The sequence below is a fragment of the Dermacentor andersoni genome, chromosome 11 (genome assembly GCF_023375885.2).
Source record: "Dermacentor andersoni chromosome 11, qqDerAnde1_hic_scaffold, whole genome shotgun sequence".
In the NCBI taxonomy this organism is placed as follows: domain Eukaryota; kingdom Metazoa; phylum Arthropoda; class Arachnida; order Ixodida; family Ixodidae; genus Dermacentor; species Dermacentor andersoni.
In genome coordinates this window covers 112,790,399-112,813,891 of record NC_092824.1, presented here as the reverse complement: position 1 = coordinate 112,813,891, position 23,493 = coordinate 112,790,399, and the positions used below count along the sequence as shown (strand labels likewise).

Sequence of the window (23,493 nt, the reverse complement as noted above, 5' to 3'; positions counted from 1 at the left end):
TCAAACTATCAGCGCTATTTTGATGCTAGTTCCAAAATTACACACATTATCAGATGATTGTGAAGTACCTACTATTCTATACAGTTGTATTCCACATAGCTAACAATGTGTAATTGCATAAAACTGTCCCTGTACTGCGCCTTTTGCTGCATTAATTGCGCATTCACGCTAATGTTTATTACTGCATGGCAAGTCTCGAATTTGTGCCGCGGTTGCTATCGAAACATTCACTTAACTGCAACGACTGCCTTTGTTTATACAAGAAAGTTGTTCCTATTTGGTGTTCGCGTAAGTGGCACCTCAACCAAATCTGCTCCATTTCCAGACCTGCACGGAACTGGTGATGCCCGAGTGCACCAATGGTGCAGAAGACATGTTCAAACCGAAGAAGTGGGACGTCCGGAAGCACGCCAAGAGGTGTCAGCAGCGCTTCGGAGTAACGCCAGATCCTGGACGGCTGAAGGTGCTTTACGGTGGCACTGACTTACAGGGCATCTCCAACGTAATATTCACGTAAGTTCTTTTTGCACACTTTCGCCTTAAGTCCTGCATGCGCTTTTTTGTTTGCTTAACTTTGTGACGCCCAGTTGACGGGTGCCTAAAGCTGACGCCAAGTCATCGTGAGGGTTTCCTGCTGTATCTGCAGCACCCACGAAGCTTTAAGCCAAAGGATAACCCTCGTGCGCTCTTACAATATAAATGTCTGTACTCCATTTTGGACAGGAGCAGACACAGCTCGGCGATATACATGGAGAAATAAGCACAATAGAAAGAACCCGAACGCGCACATAATTCTAGTTACGTCAGAATGACAACTACCAAATGCCAAGTTGTCTTGAGATAAAACAGGAATTCTATAGAAGCTCATGATGATTTGATCAAAAAGATGCCCTAAATTTCCGTATGTTAAATCCAAATCCAAAAATAATACGCTGTATATATTTGGAGCAGAGATATCACGAAAAAACAAAGAAGATCCAGGCTGTAGATTAATACAGGACTTATTGAAAAGTACTATACATATGTTTATTATGCACCCCACCTTTTGTGCCCTAGAAAAGGGGAAGTTAAGGTCAAAAAGATAAAAATTTCGGCTTTGGCTCAAGTAGCGACAAAAAGCACATAAAGACTTAAATAGTTAGGCACCTCAATATGAGACTCCAAGGAAGTTCGACGTGCTTAATCCGGAACAGACCACTGTGTGATATGTTGGTTACAGTGTTTACTAGATGAGGCGTCCAGAGAACCAGGTTTTAGCTCTCCACGCGCTCAGTTGCCAGTATTTTTTTAAACGCGCAGAAACAACCTGCGGGACCCGTGGTACTATGGCGGCATCCTGTCCGGCAACGAGGCCACGACCTCGATCGTGGTGCGGAACGCCGCCCACCTGCTCGACCTGCGGAAGCCGAACGACCTGGACCCCGTGTCGGTCGCCTGGGCCAGGACTCGAGCTAAGGGAACGCTGTGGCGCTGGCTCACACCGAAGCTGAACTTTTTCGGATAGACTCAACGTCTCCAACGCGCCGTTCCCGTGCATCTGTCTAGAGACCTTGCAGATTTCTAGAATGATCGCCTCGGTGTTCGAAAGTGAAGAAGATTTCTGCGTGAATCAGACAATCACGAAAGAAATACACGCACTGACCGGACTACTAGCTCCTTGCGCGAATCAGACGAACTTTTGTTGTAGCCTCATTTGCGCAAGTCTTCTTATCTACTGTCATGCACGAACCAGCCCAACAAGTTCTCAACCCACACACACACACACACACACACAGAGTAATATAGGAAGGCAGGGATGTTAACCAGTCAATAGTCTGGTTGGCTACCCTACGCTGGGGGAAGGGAGAAGGGGAAGCGAGAGAAGGGAGAGAGAAGGTGTAGAGACGTGTACGGACAGCACTTGAGTTAAATCCACTCGCGCAAACCAGAAGTTCTGAGAAAGCACAAAAGTGTCTTCACTGCCTTCTGAGCCGATGACCGGTCGGGACGGTGCTCTAGTACTGTCTGTTCACTCAGAGGACGATCATCTAATTTCCTCAATGTGTTGGACAAAGATTGTCTTTGTGCTGGAAATTGAGGACAATGGCACAATAATTGGTCCACGTTCTCCTCGCATCCGCAAACATCACATGCAGGACTATCAGCCATTCCAATTAGTGTTGAGTAGGCATTCGTGAATTCTCAACACAGGGTGCTCAACATCGGTATGAGCATGTTCTCAAAGTGGGAGCAGCCAGGAAGTTCCACCATTCTCATTGTAATAAACAAACATCGTAAAATAAAATGACGGTCCTGTTTCTTCTTCTTCATCAAATAGTAGTGTGGGAGACGTAGAAGGCTGCTTCGGTGTGGGTACATGCCAGTAACATTTAGGGGGCTCTGCGTCTGGTAAAGAGAAGGCAGATTGCATGGTCTACTATACAATACTGGGGGAGAGGGGGGAGGTAACATTATCGTCAGCCCCATCATCACTATAACGGGTTCCTAATTCCAAATGCAATAAAATACGCAAACACAGGAAAGAAGCAGTTTGCTACCCTGCGCGGAGGTAAAGGATTATATATATATAGAGAGAAGAAAAGATGCTGGAATTTATTGTGACACGCAAGACGGTGACAGTTATGTCAGATATGCCCGTTATAGTAAAGAAAATATGCAAAAGCAGCTTTTAGTCCTGCTGTGTGTAAGACTTCAGCATATTTTAGTCTTGGCACCACTGAAAACGGCACCGGTATAGACCGGCAGACTACTAAATATTCTTTGCTGTAATGGTGACCCAGTGAATACTCGCTTAGGCGAGAGCCGAGATGGTCAATCAATAGTTATTTTTTCTTATCTATCCTTAATTTTATATTTTAACTTCACGTCTTACTTAATTTATGGTACAAAGACTTTAATTCGCACTTTGTTCATCGCTTTTGGCGCTACGTCATTCGTTTACGTGAGGCGCATTCGCAGTTTCCCGCGCGAAAGAAGCGCGATTTGCATTGCGTGTAATCTTCGATAGATGGCGAGACAATTCTAAGCGCGACACCGTTCCACTCTGACGCGCATCGCATTCCGCTGCGAAACGATTTAGCGCGTTCTTCCGTAGTGAAGGGACTGTGTTTTCCTATTTTTTCACATGAAGACAAATAAACATGCAAGCTACAATATTAAAAAAGAATGTGCAACTTCATAATCCATGTAGAATAAAGAGGAAATGAATGAACGGTGTTGAAACGCTCGGTAATGAATTGTTTCATGCCCCAATCACTCTTCTATTTCTATTTTTTTTCTAAATCCAGATTACTTTACAGGCCCATTAAAGGGCATTGAGTAAGGGGGACAACAGTAGTTACATGACAAAAATAGCAAAGTGCAACATCGTTATACAATATTAATACGCAACTTTGCCACTGAAACCACGAAAACAAGAAAATAACAACAGACTCCTGCAATTCCTCCACCTGCGAACTCATTCACAGCAAGCATCACTATTTTGACAATAACCTATCTGCTCGTACGCCTCCTAACACGGCCTCCGAAATATGTAGATCGATACCACGGGTCTTAGAGTCTCAATGGAGCCCCAAAGGATGTTGTGGAGCATAACAGTAACAAATTGCCAAGCGCTAATGCTGCGAGACAGCTTTGTTATTAGTTGGTCAGGTTCCAAACCGCACCTTGCGGCAGGGCGTAAGTTCGAAATTCAGTGGGACTGGTTCGCGAAGCTTTGTTTCCCCTTTATTTTCTACTACTCTAAATAACGGTGATAAAGATGTGTACGCAAGTGCCAATTCACTGCCAAAGGAGTCGCTCTGCGTTCCAGCCATTCCTGTTTTTACCACTGACTGCGCACATCGCAACAGCCATAAATTTGGGACGCGTGCAGTTATGAAGGGATTATCCGAGACAGTACGCACTGCTTCTCTTGATTATGAGCACCCGTTAACTCCCTGGAGTGGCGAATTGTGTGACGATATATTAAACTTGAATTTTCCTTCAAGAAAGTATGCGTTGTCGTATACCCTCGCTGAACATTTACTTACGCAGGTCAGTTTGGTGCCCTCTCATCTGCGCATTCTTTTTTTGTAATGTGGAGGAAACAAACACTTCCTTCTATCTTGACGCCGCTTTGCTGTGTCGAGAGAAGAAATATAGAAACATCCCCTTCGAAAACTTGCCTTGCATGCTATTCTTTCGTTCGAACCCGCAGCGGTAGCCCATTGGCTTAGATGTCGCGCTGCTGAGCTCGAAGACGCGGGCTCGACTCCGACCAAAACGGCCACATTTTGATGGAAGCGGAATGCAAAAAAAAAAGAAAAAGAAAACGCTTTTATGCTTAGGTTTAAGTGCACTTTAAAGAAATTAAAGTGCACGCTGTCAAAACTAATCAGGAGTCCGCCACAACAGAGCCTCTCATAATCATATCGTGGTTTTCGCCCGTAAACCATAGAATTTAATTAAAGTTCTTATTCTTTCGTTTGGGGCCTCGATTCTGAGACTCAGCCGCAAGAATGTTGGCTCCAGCATCCAGCGATTTCTTATTGATTCCAACCAATGCGCTTGTTAAATTTGCATCGCTTTTCGCTCCATATGTGCTTTCAATCAATGATGATTGATTATTACCGTTTTTATTCCCCTCGTTTTAACACAGACATCTCGCCTTTCATATTACGGTTCTTATTCCTCTCGTTTTAACGCAGGTTTCGCCTTTCAACAGCACTTTCGTTACAGCAATCTTGAAATTTTGCTCCGGATTGTTGTTTGTTGTAATCCAGCCATTTCTTATCCAATCTCCGTAGTGGATATGAGCCACATTTTTTCTTAAGGACGACGACAATGAGAACAACCCAATCCACGACGACGACGAAACAGACGATCAGAGCAAACGCAGTCTCAAAAAAAAAGTACGTTTCTAGCGCGTTGGGGCCTAAATGCTACGCTGAAGTGAGATTCACAGAGTGTTCAATATGCTGCAATGTCGCTCCCGTTTCACATTTTCAACTTTATTGACGGGCAAGCATTTTCAGCGCACGACATGATCAAGCGCGCCAAGTTTCCCATCCGAACACATCCCAGTGTCACTGCGATCTAGGTTCGTGTGCCATTTATTGATTCAGAGATTCCTTCGATTCGGAATTTCCAGCGTTGATGGAAACCCCGTGCGCTCTACTGTGAGGCAGTACATTTCTGGCAAGGTATGCGAAACGCTGCTCGCTTCTGCAAATCCCTACCCAGCTTACACTGTCAAAACATATTTCCCTCTTTGTAATGCAAAACTGCTCTCGAGGGAAACATACAGGAACGAGTTCCGTTCGGCATGCATCGATTTTGCATACTGCTCCAGCTTCTACAAATACATTGGAATTTTAGCGATTTGGCACATTTCGAGTTTCTTTCATTGAACATTGCGAGGAATCAATGCCGCAGGAAGAGGCCAACCGTGAACAAAGGACGTAGTTCCACAAGCGTCACGACGTAAATTTCTACGCTGAAGCTGCCTATAGAGCAACAATTCTTGCATGACTTTCCCCTTCGCGATTCAAGCGTCGCAGCGCTTTATTCAAGGATGCCCTTTCGCACTGAAAAATATAGCTCACAGAAAGTTCCGACGTAGCACAGGCTGCATCTCTATTAGCAACGTTATGAGTGCGCTGAGAAATTGAGCAAACTTGGAGACCTAGGGTGAGATGAAAATGCCGCATGTGAACGTGCATTTAAACTTAAATTCAATAAATACTTCACATTTTTGAACAAGGAGAATTTGACCGGAATGAGATTGTCATTAGACTCAGTAATGTGAAACCCCGTACACACTCCCATTGAAAAACAGATGCTGTTAAGATTATACGGTGATAATTTTTTTCAAAGAACGTCCCAGTGACAAGATATAGGGAGGAGGGGCAGGAGAGCCTGATAGGTGCTGTACAAAAACAAAACATATCCCTAGAAAAACTAAATGAAGGCACGAATCAATCGAAAAGCCACTCGTTCTTGACTGGTTGTTTGATTCCAGGAAGTCACCATAGTTGACAGCAGGGAGTATTCGTGTGACCTCACGCAAAGAACAATATTGTCGTTCGAAAAGCTCTGGAAGCGCTGCCGGAAATGAGTGGACCGAGATAACGGGTTGTATCGAGTGCTCTTCATGAGAAAATATGATGGCTGCAACAACATCAGTGCACACCCCTTCGCTATATATAGGGTAAGTGAGTTACAGCCAGTAAAGCTGAATGTCTCAGACGACGAAAGCTTGAAGCACTGAAGATACGTTATGTATTAAGAAAATATGCACATTCATGCATTAAGAGAATGCGCATCAAGAAAAGAAGCACATTTGACTGTTTTAGTTCTTCTGTTGATTTGTGAGGCCAAATTTTACCAATATGAAACAATGCATGCGTCTCTAGGTCCTTGATTTCGTCTGCTAAACCTCGTATGCAAAATCAACTAATTACCAAAAGGTCAATAATTAACTTTTTAGTTAATTACATTACGACCCGTATTGCAATTTCCAAATTCTAGCCGTGGAGTTCGCAAGGTGGATTCACTTGGAACGAATTATCAGAATTACACCAGTTTCGAGATATGAATTCCCGAACTTTGCGGAGGAATGCATTGGTGTTTCAGTTAATTTGTTAACAGAACGTGGTTTTATGCATTGAAGCCCCGGAGTGTTAGACAGCTAACTAGTAAATTTTTTTTAATTAGTCGATAACGCATTTCATTTTTTTTTCGAGTACTGTCCGCCGCTTCGAGTAGACCAGCTCACGGACTAGAATTGTGCTATTTGCCACAGGCACCCTTTGAAAATTTTTGAAAGTGTTCAAAAGCAGTTAATCGCGATGAATGCTCGCTCGAAGATTTGTGGCAAGAGCATTGCCACATGCGACATTTAAAGATTCCGGGAAACTTAAAAATGATCCCCCCGCATGATCGCCGTTTTACTCGTGGGTGCACAATTGATGCACAAAGCGAAGATGGTGCCGTGAGCATCAGTGACTGATCAAACACTTTTTCGGGCTCATTCTTTTCTTAAGTTTGTTGATAGGCCAGGGCAACGGGGAGGCGCCGGATTACAATGTGGATGCGGCGAACTTCTTGATAGCTTTCCTAACAGATAAGGCTTCTATCTCTCTTCGAAACGGAAACTCCAAGAGCCTCTATTGGAATGTCAAGGTCAGGAATGCAAGTGGAAGGCTTCGAAGCTTAAACTTGGGAAATAGTCGCGCCTAAGGGCTCGCCTCTGTTTCGTCTCCGGCACGAATATTGCAACCCTTCATCTCCGAAAGCTGCAGCACCACCTGGCCGGCGAGAAACGTACTGCTCGATTGCTCACGTGGGCTGCCTGGTGCAAGCGACGAAACTAATTACGAAACGTCGCCGAACGCTCCGGGCTGTATCTCCGGCCAAGCAACCTGGTTATCACGGACGCAACTCTGCCAGCGCTTGCGGCCGATAACTAAGAGGGCTGCTCTCTCTTCGCGGCCTCCTCGCCACTCCCCCTCCCCCAAGGGCTCCAAGCGGCGGGAAGCAGTGGGCGAGCTACGTAATCTGCTCGTCCAGTTCTCTGCTATTCCCCCTCTCCTAACTCGCGACACGCAGCGGTCGTGTCAGGAGCATTCGTCGAGAAACAACTGCTTGTCGACTCATCGAACTACTACCCTCTGTTCTCATCCGGTCTCACTCTCTCGTTAAAGCTTCCTCCAGCCACTGGGAGCCCAACAAACCGAAAAGCGTCGTGGAACGCTTGTTAGCGCTGTGCCGCCCGCTGTGACCCCCAGCAGTGCTTGTTGCACCGTGTCTGGTTGACCTCGTCGTCGTCGTCCTTACTCGGTGCAGTGTGTATCCACACAGTGGTCGGGTGTTGAGCTTGTACAGTGGTGAAATTCAAGGTGGATCTCTGACGTGAAGCAATGCAGTCTGCCGCGCGGTTTCCGGATCAACTAAGTGTGGATCCGCCGGATATCGAGGTAGGTAGCGAGCGGCTGTGAAACCTCCTCTCCATTCCTCCTCACGTTTACTCTCTCAGCCTTCGTGAAACCGGCTCAATTACGCGACCTTGCTTTCATTTGCTTCCGGCTTCGAGGAGACGTGGCTAATGGTCGCTAAAGCTTGCGCTTGGTAGGTTGTACAGTGTTTGATGGCATCTCGGAAAGATGGCGTGTGTCCTGTGAAACTGCTGTTAAGAAATATTGCTTAGGAGCGTGGGCCTTCATGTGGTACTTTTAATTGCCTTCCCGTTTGGGTTTGTTGCGTGACTCCCATAATTTGTCTTTGCATTGAAACCAGAGCGCGCTGCTGTGTTTTAGCTTTCGAAACATGGCGGCGGTTTAAACGTTCGGAACACATTGAAGAGGTTGTGTAGTAGAGTAAAGGCTACGTGCACCCCCTCTTTAACCCCCCCCCCTCCCCCCACACACCTACACTTGGTCTACTTATCGGCGAATAGGCGTATCCGTATGACCTAATCTGCAGCATGCTATTTTGCCAAGCTTTCGTGCTTTTAGTTCACGTTCTGACTTTTGCTTAAGCATCTGCTCAGGTATATACTCCAATTCGGACAAGCACACTGTCAGGGTATCTACCGTGCGGATGGACTTTCGTGGGCGTATCCCATTCAAGCTAATTTTGCTAACACAATTCCAAAAGTGACAAGATATCATCTTTTGTATTTGAGCTTGTTTGTGCTGGCGCTCCTGTGCTCATCATGACCACTCTGATGGGGAGATTTATCCCTTCGCAAAGCTAGACTCGCTTGTAGCTAATATGTTCCTCCTTGCGTTTAAAGCTTGATATGACTATCAACACGATTCTTCTTTGCGTGTTGTCACTCGAGTGTCTGTCTAACACTACATGGACTTGGCTACACGGGACAAGTGAAAGGAGACCCTGCAAATGCCAGTGTTGCTAGCGGGAACTCGAAACCCAAGCAAGTTTACCGAACCTCGCGGCGAGCCATCGCTGCTCCCATTACGCTGAACAAACAGGCGTTCAAGGGCAGGGAAGAAAGCACGTGCTTTGTGTGGCGTTTCCCGAGGCTTGTTTCGAATGCCCGGTTGCGCCGCTGCCAGCCATGGTGTCATCGTGAACAGACTGGCAGACGCCCAAAAAAGACGGCTGCCAAGCGACAAGCTTGACGCTACAGGAAACAGGTGCGAGGAACCCTCGGATAATGCAAACTTCGCGGCTCTCGCTGCGACGGATCGCAGCGCACAACAAAAGTTTAGACGTGTTTGTTTGCAGCAAATCTTTGAAGTGTCCAGGATTTCTGCGTAGTTCGACGGCAGTAAAACCAACTATCAAGTGCTACGCATCATTAGAAAACAGTGCTCAGCTTTCGTTACCGCCTGCCAGTTCTGACGCCACAACCCTCCGCGGAATCCGTGGAATCCATTCGCATTGCCCTATAATATATGCCCCATAACGGTCTGATCACACGATCATATGAATTTATATGAGAAAATACATATTTGTATACAGGACTCCGTATAAGGACAATGAGACGTATGGCTTCCTTTATATGTGTGTTGAACTTAAATTACTCGCATTAGAAGGGAAAGAAGTGCCCTCTTGCGGTCTAAAAAGCTCGTTATTTTACATAAACGTATATACTTCTATTAAGAAATATTATAAGAATTAAAATGCTTGTTGATCGCCGCAACTTACAGACCAAACAATTTATGAGGAGAACCGAGCTTTTCATTGCATAGTTCTGCAATCTTTAGATCGCATGCGCGGTCACATTTCCTGCTCCAAGCGAAAGTCAGTAGAAGACAAAAATCCTTCGCAGAGGTATGCCAATCTGACAACCAATACAAAGACAGCGAAGCTCTACATAAACGAGTTCTTACACCTTTAGGAAGTACACTATAGAGGGTCTGTCTGCTCGCTCACGGCCTCGCTCGAACGCAGCAGTTGCTGCTGCTTCGAGTGTGTTCGTTGCTCATTATTGAATTAACATCTGGGTCTTACGTGCCATAACCAGGATCTGATTAATGAGCACGCCACAGTGGGGTCTCCGGATTAATTTCGACCACCTGGGGCTTCTTTAACGTGCGCCGATTGCAAGGTACGACGGCGTTTTTTGCATTCCGCCGCCATCAGAATGTGGCCGCCGCAGCCAGGATCGAACCTGTGACCTCGAGGTCAGCAGCGCAACGCCATAGCCACTCGGCTACCGGCTGTTCTTAGTGCCGGCTCCCAAGCTGACTGCGCTGCAGCACCAGGACCTCAGCTTTCACTGCCACAGCATACAAACACTTACCGCGAAACCGGTATAAGGTGACTTGAGAAACAAAAATTGCGGATTATTGGTAAAAAAAAAAAAGGCCCATTAGGGTGTCTATTTGAGCAAGATATACACACGGCAACTTTTATAATTATTGATCGTTAGGTCTTAAATGAAATTTCGGGTTCCAACAGGCGTGGTGTTGCATTTGCATTTGATATCAACAACGCATCCTCACGTCGTCGTTCACCGCCGCCCAAAAACTGTTGGGGGACACCCCTTAACAGCTTCGCTGTAGAAAAGTGGAGATGGCTTGTCAGCTTTCTGGAAAGATTCGACCGCTTATCGCGAAGAGAAACCTCTTCACGTTCGTTCCGAAGGTGGAGAGCCGGAAGAACGTATCATAACAAGGCACTCTATATTCTTACACTGGGTTTCGCGCCGCTTCTGCATTGTAACATTATCACGAAGTGGAGGTGAGTCGTCTTATCGTATCGCTCGCTATAAACCAGTGGCTAGTGTCGTCGCGCGGGATTTCTAACCGCAGATAAAAAGCAAGCAGTTTCTTTTTGTTTCCTGACAGATGTCCGAATTTCCTTTTGGTCAAGCCTCTATTATTAGTTCCCGAACACATATTCCCAACAAAAGCGTTAGGCAGATAAACTCCGCTTCGTGATAAAGAACGAGAACGACTATATCGTTGTCTAACGCATAAATATGGGAACATATCTTCCTTGAAACTAAACTAATACAAATCGTCGCTGGTATATCGGAATATCTCGTTTTGTAGGATAGTTATCATCTAGGTTGTCGTGAGGCACGCCAGACACAGCTGTCTCGACTGTCTCCTTAGCTGTGAACGTAGACAGTCTCCGATTGATCGATCGATCGATTGATTGATTGATTGATTGATTGATTGATTGATTGATTGATTGATTGATTGATTGATTGATTGATTGATTGATTGATTGATTGATTGATTGAATAACTTCTATTGACAGTCGCCGATGCTGGCCAGGATGGGAACACCCCAATAGACGTTTTGGGCGACGTAACTCCCTACTGAGTTATTGACAGTGGTTAAAATGCTCAAACATTTACAAACGCCATTCTGACGACTAGTCAGCCGATGGTCGGCGTCTTATCGTCATTTGGTGGGCGTTGGTGACGTGTTGGCCTAGTGTGAATGAGCCTTAAGCGTCCTAACGACGACCTCACGCCACGTTATTTCTGTCTACTATGGTAGCGAACATTTAGACAATGATGTTTCAGTCTGTATTTATCCTACACCAAAATACTTGACTAAAGGATATGAAGCATGGGTTAAAGAACTTTTCATTTATATGACAAGATTACCTCTAATGCTAATTAAGTCTGCAGACGAAAATTGCAGACTAATCAGAGCAAGCAGGGTGGCTTTTCAGGATGGCGAATGTTAGCAGCGTCAGCGTAAATTCGGCTTCCTGACAGCCGTGTAGTTGTGTTCGCGATGTTTTTCTTGCGCTGATTGAAGCAGCACAAAGCCTAGAAATATACAACCTTTTCTAGGTGCACACTATTTATCCCCATTAACCAATTATCAGCAAAGTCAGTGATGAGTTTCTGGAGTTGGAACGTCATCACTTGACTAATAACCCCATTGGGAACCAAGTTTCTCTGGACATTTGACCATAGTCTACGCCGTACTCTTTGTTTGACGCCATTTTTTTTAGCTCGTCAATGAATTAAATGAAGAGGATTAGTCGGTGGCTTCTAACGGGCACCATCATTTCCTTGCATACAGTTAATAGAAAACTCGACACATGGTCACTCCAAAAGCATTTGTGCTAAGGGACATCTACCGGAAAGTCCTTCACGGGAGGTGACACATGACAAAGCATCCCTTTTTCGGTAACGGTGCCTCACGGAAAGAGACAGCCAACTCCTTCATGATCCTGAACGGGTAAATTCATGCGCAGCTTTTCAGCAAAAATAAAACATAACGAAACACAATGGTGCGTTATTAATAATTTCAGTGCCTGCAAAATATTTTTATTACTTAGCAGGGAGGCGATTTGGCCAGATATTGCATTTTTTCTAACGTTTTGTTAGTTCCCTTGTCAAGAAGCAGTGATTGCCATATGCTTTGCGGCGTTGCTCACTGAAAACGTATAAAGGAAACCGCACCGTGTACCCTGCGCCAGCGCCGAAAGTTATTTTGGTTTAGGGGCCTTCAGCATAAAACAAAGGCCCTTACTTCAAAGGACCTCGTGTAGCAGGGGCTTAAAAAATTTATATTTTGACTTGACCATCGCAAGTACACTGCAGAAGCTCGAGCTGGTTCACCGCTGATTTATTGGCTCGTTTTATTAGCGCTACTGTCTCAAGCTGCGAGCCAGCTTTCGAAACATACACATGAAAGGAACGGTTCCTCGCAAGACGACCGGAACAAGTCAGTGCACCGATTTTGTTCAATCTGCTTTTCATTCACAGAACATACTTGCGCTCAATCCACGCGTCAAGCAGACAACGACGATAACGCCCAGCGCCGACACAAAGCGAAACAAGCAGCACTGGAAGAGGAACAGCGATAAGAAGTGCAACGTAAGTGCACGCGACTATCTTGTATTTCCTTATCGCGTCTTCACAGTGTGCCTCACTCTCAACCACATTTTCTCGCCAACTCTATCTTCAACGAGATAGGCTTGGCTGGAGTAAGAACGTTTATTTCGAAGGAACCTGCAGGAGGACGTTATATGGACTATGTTGATAACGCAAATGCAGTGAGTGATATTCATTAACTTAAGCGGAGCATTTCCGTTAAACGACGTGCAAGGTTTCTGATGAAAAAAAAAATGAAATAAAGCATAGTATTACTGACATCTATCAAAGAGCATTTCGTTTCTTTCCGCTATTGTCTAAATAAACGGGATTACAACATATCTGTTGGAAAATGTGTACTTTGTATAAACTCCGTGACTGTTTTTATCAAGGTCAAATCTTTGGGATATCGGTACTTCCTGAAAAGGATATCTTATCAGGTTACGCAGCGACCAATAAAAATAAAGGAACGGTGCATTATACTACGCTCACAGAAGCCACATAAGCCTTTCAGCGCCATGAAAAGTCGAAAATTACAACTGTAGTGGCGATAGGAACACAGGAACACAATGACAATAGTGATGGCCGTTTCTACGAAGATGTTATAATCCTCCTTATAGTTGCTCCTTGAAAGAGATCATTCCAACACATGTCGCATTTCATTGAGCATAGGTCGATTTGCGGTCGTATGCTTATTAACTAGCAGCATTAAATATACCTTGCTGAAGCATACCTAACCTGAACCAATAAAGGTGCCAATAAAACCGACTTACATTCTTAACTTAGTAAATTGTACGCAATCGGAATGTTGGCCTGTACTGTGTCGCCGGTTTCTGGATCAACTATACTTCATTGAATAATTAAAAGGACGATAGCACAAGATTTATTAAACACATTGTTGCAAAAATGCAGTTTCGCAAACGTGCACTCCTCATCATTTTCCTTTGGTATCCGACATAATAATTTCTTTCGGCGCTACAGAGTTAAGGAGGATTCGAGAGCGGGCTAGTTAGTATTCTATAGCTAGTAAACTTGAAGCACGAGAAAAAAAAAAAAAGGTACGACAGGGCGTACACGAACAAGCACTAACTTCCAACTAAACTTTAAAACGGCACGATTATATGCGGAACCGTAACATGTACTTCCTATGCAATTCATGCGAATGTGTCATGCGAATGATCCTTTATTTCAGAGCTGCAAGCCTCTGGAGAAAAACTTCGACGACATCAAGCACACTACCTTGAGCGAACGTGGTGCTTTAAGAGAAGCGGCCAGGTAACTTTGATAAAGAAGCAAAATTCAGTTCAAAGAGCGATCGTCTCAGTGTCTCCGGCAGTTCTTCTAAACTTTGAGGTATCACCGAGCGACAGGAGAATTAGTGCATAACATAAAACTAAAATCCACTGGAAAATCTCGCTTCAAGAAACAGTCGCAAGTATATCAGATGCCTTTTCTTTTTGCCTTTAGCACGCTTGGGAACGATGGGTGAACCATAGGAAAGGTAGCAAGCAGCAAGAAAGATGAAAAAAAAAAAAAAAAGGTTAACAGTCGCATAATTAACAATCACTCAGAAGGGTGTCACAAAAAGAAAAAAAAAAGAAACTGATATATTTGAGATAGTGGCCAGCATATAGGCGTAATAAAAAACCGACAAACATAGAAAAAGGGCTTGATATACGCATACGTAACTATGTAGCATATAAAAATTCCCTATTGTATTTCAGTTCCACATTTGCACAGCAATGTTTGTCTAATCATTTTTCCTGTCTGTTGGCGCTACTATGGTACATCAACTGGCCAGCACTTCTACACTTTCCACAGCCCTTGTCTGCTATGCACGCCAGAGCTATTCATGGCTGATTAAATCGTTAAAGCTAAAACGGGTATGACACGCAAGTACGTGGACTCCATATTCGGTAATGCCGTACGTTTACCATTATTCTTACAGGTGTTTAAAATGTGCGGATGCTCCGTGCCAGAAAAGCTGTCCCACGCAGCTCGACATCAAGGCATTTATCAGCAGTATTGCGACAAAGGTGGGTGCAAAGTACCACTGTTACTGCGCGCGATCCCTTTCACTAAACGTCCCGTTGTGATTAAGAAAAGCGCGCGACCACTTTCACTAAACATCCCGTTGTGATTAAGAGAAAGGTCTCCCTCGGGATTAACTCCACGATTTTCCTGCTTAAATAAAAGTGTATCTCAGCAATGCTCTGCGCAGGCAACCACTGAACTCATCTGTATAACACTGTTTAGAATAAGGTTAACTATACCTACTGTATAGAGTAGAATTCCGATTTAAGACTTAAATTCGTCTCACGAAATTGGCGAAAGTCGGCAACTCTAAATATAACTAAACCTCACCGTTTACAAACCTGTAGCTTTGCACCAACACAGATATCGCATTTCTCTAAACTGCATCTGCTAAAGCAGCCGAAGCAGAGAAACTTCATATATTATACGTCACTCTGTCTTAGAGCACTTCGGTAGAACGTTAAAATATGACTATTTCACACGGACTATAACCTTACAAAAGCAACCACCCCAAATGCTGGTCAAGGATGCACGAAAGCGCATATTCAAATGTCCATCGTGGCTATGGGGATTGGTAGGCAAAAGTACCTTTCCCTCTAATAACCTATTTCTAGCAGTCAGACAGTGAGATAAAGGCGACGCAGTAACAGCACCAGTGAAAGACTTACGCAATCGCCGACTATCAACTGCTGGTTCATTCATAGGAAGGACTTATGTGCAGGTCAGTCCACCTTTATGTGCACTCTTATGTGCGACTATCGCTTCGCTGGCACTCTAGTTGCAAGTGTGGGCTGAAGCAATATCAGTGTGCTACACAGGGGTACATAGAAATGCCAGCGCTATTGATCCCACTTCATCTGTTACAAAAACTGGGTGATCGCACGCATGTCAGAGGGGGAAAAAACGCGCATGCTCTAGACTAATCTTTTTCCTTTAAGAGTGTGCCGAGCTGTATTCATAATGGCGGAAAGGTATCAAAGATAGCCAGAGCCACACCTGTGAGTCAACCAAGAAAAGATGAGGAAGGGCTGACCGGCTCGGAACGCTGCTCCACACAGCATCCTAACTCCACACTCTTGTGCTGGGACAGTTGTCGGGGAAAGAGATGGTGTAAACGTATGAGAGAAGGTTTGCCGAATGTGTAACACTTGCTGTTCGTGGGACAAGGCTAATGTATTCGCCTGGAGTCTGATTCGCGCGCCTTTCCCTTTGACACGTGTCGAATATTTCATTTCACCGCAAAAGTGCAAGCACGTTCACACTGAGCAGCGACACCGCGTCCGTAGTAGACTGGGCCCCAAGTCTGGACTCCGGCGCCGGTGCACAAACAATTGGAGAGCTAAACACCGTTTCAATTACAGGTATTTAGTAAACCATTTTCTTTTTTAATAGGCGCCACCGTGTAGTCTAATAGCCCCTTCGTGCACGGGCACTGTGTTGTAGATGATATTGAACGCGACTGTACATTTGCGTACATAACTAATTATTGGAGGATAGCTCTATATTATATCATTATATAACTGTACATTACTGCAAATAAGAAATAGCTGGTGAGTAATGTGGGAGAAAGGAATGCTGCCCGCTAATCATGCGATATACTGCAAACTCCACGCTATACTACGCCATCATTCTTTTTCTGTTTTCTCTGGCTTCATTGCCTGCCTTATAAATGTTCTAACTGTAAATGTATAAAGCGTACAACTGCAAACGCGTGATTTTGAAGTGTGTAACTGTGAACTCGTACAACTGTGAATGAGGCCTAGACCACTTTCTTTTTTTTTTTTTTGACACAGAACTATTATGGCGCAGCAAAAGCCATCTTCTCGGACAATCCCTTGGGCCTCACCTGCGGCATGGTTTGCCCGACGAGCGATCTCTGCGTCGGAGGGTGTAATCTCTACGCTTCTGAAGAAGGGCCCATTAACATAGGAGGCCTGCAGCAGTTCGCTACGGACGTAAGGACTGCGCTTTCAGACAACGCCTTCAGCAAGACAATTATTTCTTGCTTATACGAGTGGCTTATAAAGCGTCCTGAAATTTACGCTGAAAGTTTAATAGATGTGCTGAAGCGCAAAACGGCTCTGCACAAAAACGCAATTGACATTTTCTCAGTGATTTAGAGTTAAGAGTGTGAATGGTGAGCCATGCGGGTCGACGGGGAATAGTTGATGCTCAGCCTGTTCCTTGTGCTATGGTGCTCTTATATGTTATCAGCTAGATGGCATGGGACGGGGTTCAGACCTTAGCGCACTTGCTATGTGGCGCTCGGGCACGGAAATTGCCGGAAACTGTTGAAAGGCTAGGGTCAGGCTGCAGCAAGCAACGTTCCTTAGCCTCCTCAGTGACTTGTACGCTTTGTACGTAATACACTACACCTTGCGTCATTGGCATTCCCTTATCATACCGGTCCTCCTACGAAGTTAAAATGCTGCATGTGCGGTGTTTTACTGAACGTTGTTGTTTATTAAGTGCGACGGTATTGAAAGTTTGGCTACTGAAGAGCGCGCTATCTCCAAATTGTAGCTAAACGCACACGCATAAAAAAAAAACCACACGATAGAACAGTATAAACAAAATTATAATCAGAAGCTTTCACAATTGATTTGCCACTTGGAGATGTTCACAGTACATTCATATTAACGATGGGAAGATTGGCAAGTTTACAACAAATGCTTGAAAGGAAAGAAAGCTGTTGTAGAATTCAATGATGTTGTATATTTCGTTGTTTTTTTTTCCACCAAAAGTTATGTTGTAAGCGCTGCCATTTTGACATAACGGCTACATTTTCTACCGTGAGGGCAAACTGGTCGTGAGGCAGCGACAACACGCCAGAATTATGACAGAAATTTCTGTCACTGCAACAAAATTGAACTTGTTAGGTAAAAATGGCAGGCTAAGCTACAGAAGTTTGTTTTGCTACGACAAACGTCTCCTGACGATGCCTGTATAGTGCGACATTCGCAGACATCTTTACGACAAAATATTTGATCCTATTGTTTTAGAGGACGCGCTACCTCATTTTTCTCCTTTAATAGATCTGAAACGTGGAGCTTTGGTGGCAGAAAGGTCCGGCTATCCCTAAACCTTAACGAAGAAAAACAACAAAAAGGAAAAAAAAGGCTAATGAAATTATAACAGATTAACGTGAAGCCAAAAGATTGTATCAGCGCGCTTGGTATTTAGATATCGCTGAGTTCCACGAGACGCTGGACCCTATTGAAAGAAATGCTTCCTCATGGAGGGCAAAGTATCTCAGCGGTGATCCGCGATGTCCCAGCCCACTTCCACGTACTGTCAGCTTAACCAGCTGATTATCCTCGCAAAGCGCAATGCTTTGAAACTTCGCGTTGTAGGTAGCTACTTTTCTTCCCAAGGTGTGATTCTAAACGGCCTTAAAACCTTGGCCGCCCTGCTTACATCCAGATCTTTTGCCTACCTAGATAGATGGACCGTATAGACATTGTGACTGTATAGCGAAATACCCGCAACGATAAAGCTATATGATGATCTTCTCACAAGGAACTTGATCATCATCAACATCAGTATCATCAGTATCAGTAAGATCTCTGCAAGAATACGAACGCCAGTTACAGCTGTCCTGGATCAGTTGATGCCATCTTATATCTTATTACTCTTAGATTCCAGCCGCTCTCGATTGCATGTGTGTTGCTATGACATCTATTATGGTACTCTGGCAAACCAATAAATACCTGTTTTGTGCATTATAGTTACTTAAGAAACACTATCCGCGTTCAAGATCTCAAGGAACTGTACTACAGCATTAAGAGCACCTATGCGTTTGCAGACTGGGGTCTAGAATAGGCGACTAAAGTCACGGCTTGAGTAAAAGCAAATCGACCATTCTTTTCTTTTTTGATAAACGAAGAAAAAGGTGTACCAAGAGCCCACTTCAAAATACATGCTCCTGTTTCTTTTTTTTTCGATTTCGTCCAAAGGTTTTTAAACAGATGCGAGTCCCTCAAATACGGCCTCCCAACCTGCCCCCGCCCCATGAGCTTCCAGAAAGTTACAAAGCTAGGATTGCCCTTGTTGGATGTGGCCCGGCCAGCATGAGCTGTGCCACGTTTCTGGCCCGGCTCGGATACTCAGACATCGTCATTTTTGAGAAGCAGCCTTACTTCGGCGGTCTCAGGTGAGCTCTGATATTCACATGAGCTAAGTGTCAAGCCGTACGTGATTGGCCTACCCTTGATTTCTGTTCCTTCTATGTTGTGTTCGTTCCTGTTTGTCAATGGTCTTGGTATTGTGCTTGAAAGCGATCATTATTGGCTTGATTACAAGGCAGCGAGTTTGAGCTCTTTCTTCTAGTAACCAATGCAAATGCATATACTTTCAGGAAGTGGAGTACATTTTACGGTTCTGTAAAAATTCAGGAATGGTAATATTATGCTTTAAAGCAGATGAGAAGCTGGAATCATTGAAAAGTGTAAACGGTAATCGCGTAAAGTATTCCATATTTAGAACTACGAAAATAAAAAAATGCATATATATATATATATATATATATATATATATATATATATATATATATATATATATATATATATATATATATATATATATATATATATATATATATATATATATAAAGAAAGAATTAAATGCCTCTTTCAGCTCCGCCGAGATCCCGCAGTACCGGCTTCCATTCGATGTCGTTTCATTTGAACTTGATCTCGTCAGGGACTTAGGCGTCAAAGTGAGTAAAGAGAATTTATCATTTTGGAAATCTTCGTTTACTTTCTGAGTGCTAGTCTAGCGATAAGAGACCTTAATAATCGTGATAACTGGAATTTTGATAACACTTAGGTCGAATTCAACAAGGCTCTCGGCCGGGACTTCACTCTCCAGTCTCTTAAGAAGGACTACAATGCAGTCTTCCTTGGCATAGGTAGGTGCCACAATATCATTGCTATGACGTAAAAGTTTATGTTGTCTAAAACAATTCTGATAAATTTCACTTTATTTCAGGACTGCCAGATCCAAAAGTCATTCCCATATTTGAAGGCCTAGACTCAAGCCATGGATTTTTCACGTCAAAGACGTTCTTACCGCTCGTAGCAAAAGCTAGCAAACCAGGTTAGTTTTCTTTTTATTGCAAATTACCGTCAAACAATGCAATTAAATTAAGATTGCAAGTTGTTTGTAATAAAAATAGCTCAATAACAGTAACGGAGAAAGACGCAATAACGATTGAGAGCATCCTGATCCTGTCGTTGCATCTTTTTCGGTCCCTGTTCATTGCGCTATTGTTCATTAAAAACCAGTAAGGACTTTCCTAATTTACTCTTTTTATAATTGGTAGTAGATACCGCAGTGTGGCTACACTATAAGGGTGACACGAGTAGGTGCAGTTACTTTTCTGAAACAAGCGAAAAAAATTACAAGAAGTTTAGACTCACACGGGGTGCTTCAATTAATAAGCCTGCTCAGGACACCGGTATGATGCATGCTGCACGCTATTTGAATAGCCTTAAAAGGTAGTTTGAGCGTACAGAAAAGCACACAGCGGCCAAACTTCATAAAGGGGCCGAACAGACGGTCCAGCCTAACGCATTTGTTTCCCTTCAAATGGGGCTTCGCAATGCTACACAAAATAATAATTTTACGGCATTTCGGCTAAAAGTGTATTCCTGAGTGATCTGCAACATTTACGACATGCATCGCGTATTCAGGTATTCAGTAGTTCAGTGACACATTTACCTACATAAATTGGCCAGTTATATATTAGAGACATTGTAGGAGAGCGTGAAGCAATTTCACTTGCTTCCCAATCTTCCTATTCCCCACCGTCACTGCACTTACTACACCTTATCAACCCTAAACTTGATACACCCTTGATACAACTTGATTTACGCTTTGCAGCGCCACTCACCCGGCGCGTGCTTCGTACAAAATATGCACACAACTGCCCCCTGCTCTAGATAGCCCAGATGCCGCGCAAGCACGCAGCGCGCCTAGAAGTGTAGTCACGCATAGACTCCTCGTTCTGTCGACAGGAATGTGCCACTGCAAGCAGTCGCTGCCCAGCCTATACGGTAGCGTAATTGTCCTGGGAGCTGGAGACACGGCATTTGACTGCGCCACGTCAGCGCTTCGGTGCGGAGCGAGGCGGGTTTTTGTCGTGTTCCGCAAGGGCTTCACAAACATCCGCGCTGTCCCAGAGGAGGTGAGTGCAGCTCCGTCTTGGTTCTGACTTAATAAATCCGGGCCAGTGTCGCGGAGGCGGCGTGATGGAAACAAATTGGTTCAAGTTGGACGACATCTGTTTCGTGCAATGCGAAACAAAAGCAATGCAAGCGGAACGTATCGGAAAGGGAGAAATTTCTGCCAGCTAGACAGGTTTCAGCGCGCGAGAAAACAGATTGCGAGTTTAAGGCGTGCGCGCTAAGCAATCACGGGAGCCGACAAGTAGGGTTGTGTTAGCAGGAATGGGCAAAATAAAGCCGCGAAACGAAATGCGACGCAGCGTCTTAGCGTGTACTTGAAGATGCACGACGTGCCTGTAACAATGTTCACGTATATATTTTGAGGAAGGTTGCATGCGTTTTAAACCAGACAGAAAGCGACACATTTACGCTGCAGATGTCTAGATAGCTAGAGTGTTAATGGTGAGCCATGTAGATCGATGTGGCATGGATGGCGCGCAACCTTTTTGCACCGATACGGGTCCCTTGGGTTACTAGTGGCGCATTCCACTGGGCGAACAGGAGCATTCAAAGGCGCCCGTAAAGTGCTCTCTCAAGATTAGCTGCGTCACAATAGGCGAACAGGAACAGGAGCGCTGCGACCAAATGGCAAAAGAGAAGTCTGGCGACGCTGAGAGCAGTTGAGAGCAGTTCGAGCTGCCCCTGCGCGAAAAGCGGAGTGCGAAGGAAGCCATATGATGCAAAGGCGTCATAGCCATTTATTTTGGTTGTGTTTGCGTCGTTTTGCTTCAGTGTGCAGCAGCAATGGCGGCTGAGAATCCAAGTTCGCGCGATAACCGCCTCGGGAATGTAAAAAATCTGGTCACGCGATACACCTTTGCCCTAGCACCTGCTCGAAAAGCGCATGAAACGTTTCAATGGAGGAGCAAGCGGTTGCATTCTAGCTGCGTTAGTACTCTGCTGTTCGTTGCCCTTTGCCTCCGCTCCCGTTTTGCCAATAGAATGCGCCATAGGTGCTGTTTTGGTATGGGACGGAGTATGACAGGCTCCAGACCTTACCGCATTTGATAAGTGGCGCTCGTATGAGGCAATTGCTGCCAACTTCAAGTCTATATAAGTCCTCTTGCAGCGAGCAACACTCCTTCTCCTTCCCCGACTCGTACTTCAGTTTACGTATGGGTGTGATCAAAAGCGACCCCACTGCTAGAAAGTGCTTCTTTATTCCAGCTATTATAATATAGGCATCCCCCCATGCACTGAAGAACTATTTGACAGCTAAAAGTTTCAAATGCTCAAGAGTCCATTACTAACATGCCTGTTTCATGACACGACAGGTTGAAAACCGCAATAACGTGAATGTCACTTTTCAAGTTACAGCATTATCATGTGCATTTACGAATAAGCACGGTTAAGCCACAAGTCCAGGCAACGCTTGGATAACAAGCTCCAGAGAAGGGTGCCCGACGTAAACCGATTTTCTTTTTCTCGGTTTCGTTCCGGAGTGAAAAAAATAATAATCGCAACCTTCTGGTTCAGTTCTGGTTCGGCGAAGAAGTAACGTGTTGTTTGTTTAACTTTTGGGTTTTCGGTTTAGCTCCAGTTTGATACCCTGCTGGCAAGGTGCACGAGTAATTCATTGCATCACTGCCTTGCAGATGGAGTTGGCGAAGGAAGAGAAGTGCGAATTCCTTCCATTCCTGTCCCCGCGCAACTTGCTCGTTCACGAGGGTCGCATAAAGGGCATGGAATTCCTCCGGACGGAGCAGGGCGAAGATGGCAGCTGGATCGAGGACGAAGAACAGGTCGTCCGGCTTAAGGCGGACTTCATCATCTCGGCCTTTGGCTCCACTCTCGGAGATAATTCGGGTAATGTGGCAAACCGTGATGACCTGCTCGGAGTGCCCTGCTTAGAAGTGTTGTGAAACACTGCTTCAGATTTAAGCCGGAACGTTTATTGGGTGGCTAAAGCCTTGCGCATTCTCAGATTACTGGACACGAATAACGACACTTTGTATGACGCTCGAATGAGAACATCGTTGCGACATTGTCAGCGGAGGCTTGCGCGTCTCGCTGTTGACGAGTCGGCTGACTGCACACCGACTGGCGGCGAGGAAAGATTTATCCTGGGGTACAATTAGCCTTGTTCACCACGGTACCGATTTAGGATAACGCTAGCACAATCCTAACGAGGACGCTGTTAGGTCTCGCCTTCGCCAACATTGTGGGAAGGCGTCGGGTCAAAGCTTAGGCTAGCCGGTGGCTATAAGTCCTGCTTCTCCTTCCAGCTTGGCTGTGATGCAACTGCTGCAGTAGGCGCTCCGAATGAGTAGGCATGAGTTTCTGGAGCGTGCAGCCTGGACCCGTTACCTTGTTTTACGTATAGAAGAAAGGATTAATCGCGAATCGCAGTGAAGGATTAAAGGGACTCTAACGCGTTGGACAGCCCTCGCTAGATGAATGATAAAAGTGATGAAGTAATTTTATTCTATCGCCAAG

The 23,493-nt window shown here is 44.8% G+C and overlaps 2 protein-coding genes across 4 annotated transcripts in view; both read left to right on the top strand.

Moving 5' to 3' along the window:
• LOC126539505 (uncharacterized) overlaps positions 1–2,284 on the top strand; it is a 33,101-nt gene extending 30,817 nt beyond the window's left edge. Inside the window, exons 16-17 of the mRNA XM_050186375.3 lie at positions 326–513; positions 1,300–2,284. Of these exons, the coding sequence (XP_050042332.2) occupies positions 326–513; positions 1,300–1,504 (393 nt within the window). The 3' untranslated portion in view covers positions 1,505–2,284. The remainder of the gene's footprint in view (positions 1–325; positions 514–1,299) is intronic.
• Positions 2,285–7,585: 5,301 nt separating this feature from the next.
• Positions 7,586–23,493, top strand: part of su(r) (dihydropyrimidine dehydrogenase su(r)) — a 30,857-nt gene continuing 14,949 nt past the window's right edge. For 2 of the 3 annotated variants that reach the window (XM_055075432.2, XM_050186384.3), the window contains exons 1-11: positions 7,586–7,958; positions 12,689–12,799; positions 13,989–14,071; positions 14,745–14,832; positions 16,624–16,785; positions 18,787–18,983; positions 19,466–19,547; positions 19,658–19,739; positions 19,820–19,927; positions 20,848–21,017; positions 22,653–22,863. In XM_055075432.2, coding sequence (XP_054931407.1) covers positions 7,902–7,958; positions 12,689–12,799; positions 13,989–14,071; positions 14,745–14,832; positions 16,624–16,785; positions 18,787–18,983; positions 19,466–19,547; positions 19,658–19,739; positions 19,820–19,927; positions 20,848–21,017; positions 22,653–22,863 — 1,351 coding nt within the window. In that variant the 5' untranslated portion in view covers positions 7,586–7,901. Of the gene's footprint in view, positions 7,959–12,688; positions 12,800–13,988; positions 14,072–14,744; positions 14,833–15,148; positions 16,192–16,623; positions 16,786–18,786; positions 18,984–19,465; positions 19,548–19,657; positions 19,740–19,819; positions 19,928–20,847; positions 21,018–22,652; positions 22,864–23,493 lie in introns of those variants that run through there. The other variant, XM_055075433.2, reaches the window with a different exon arrangement.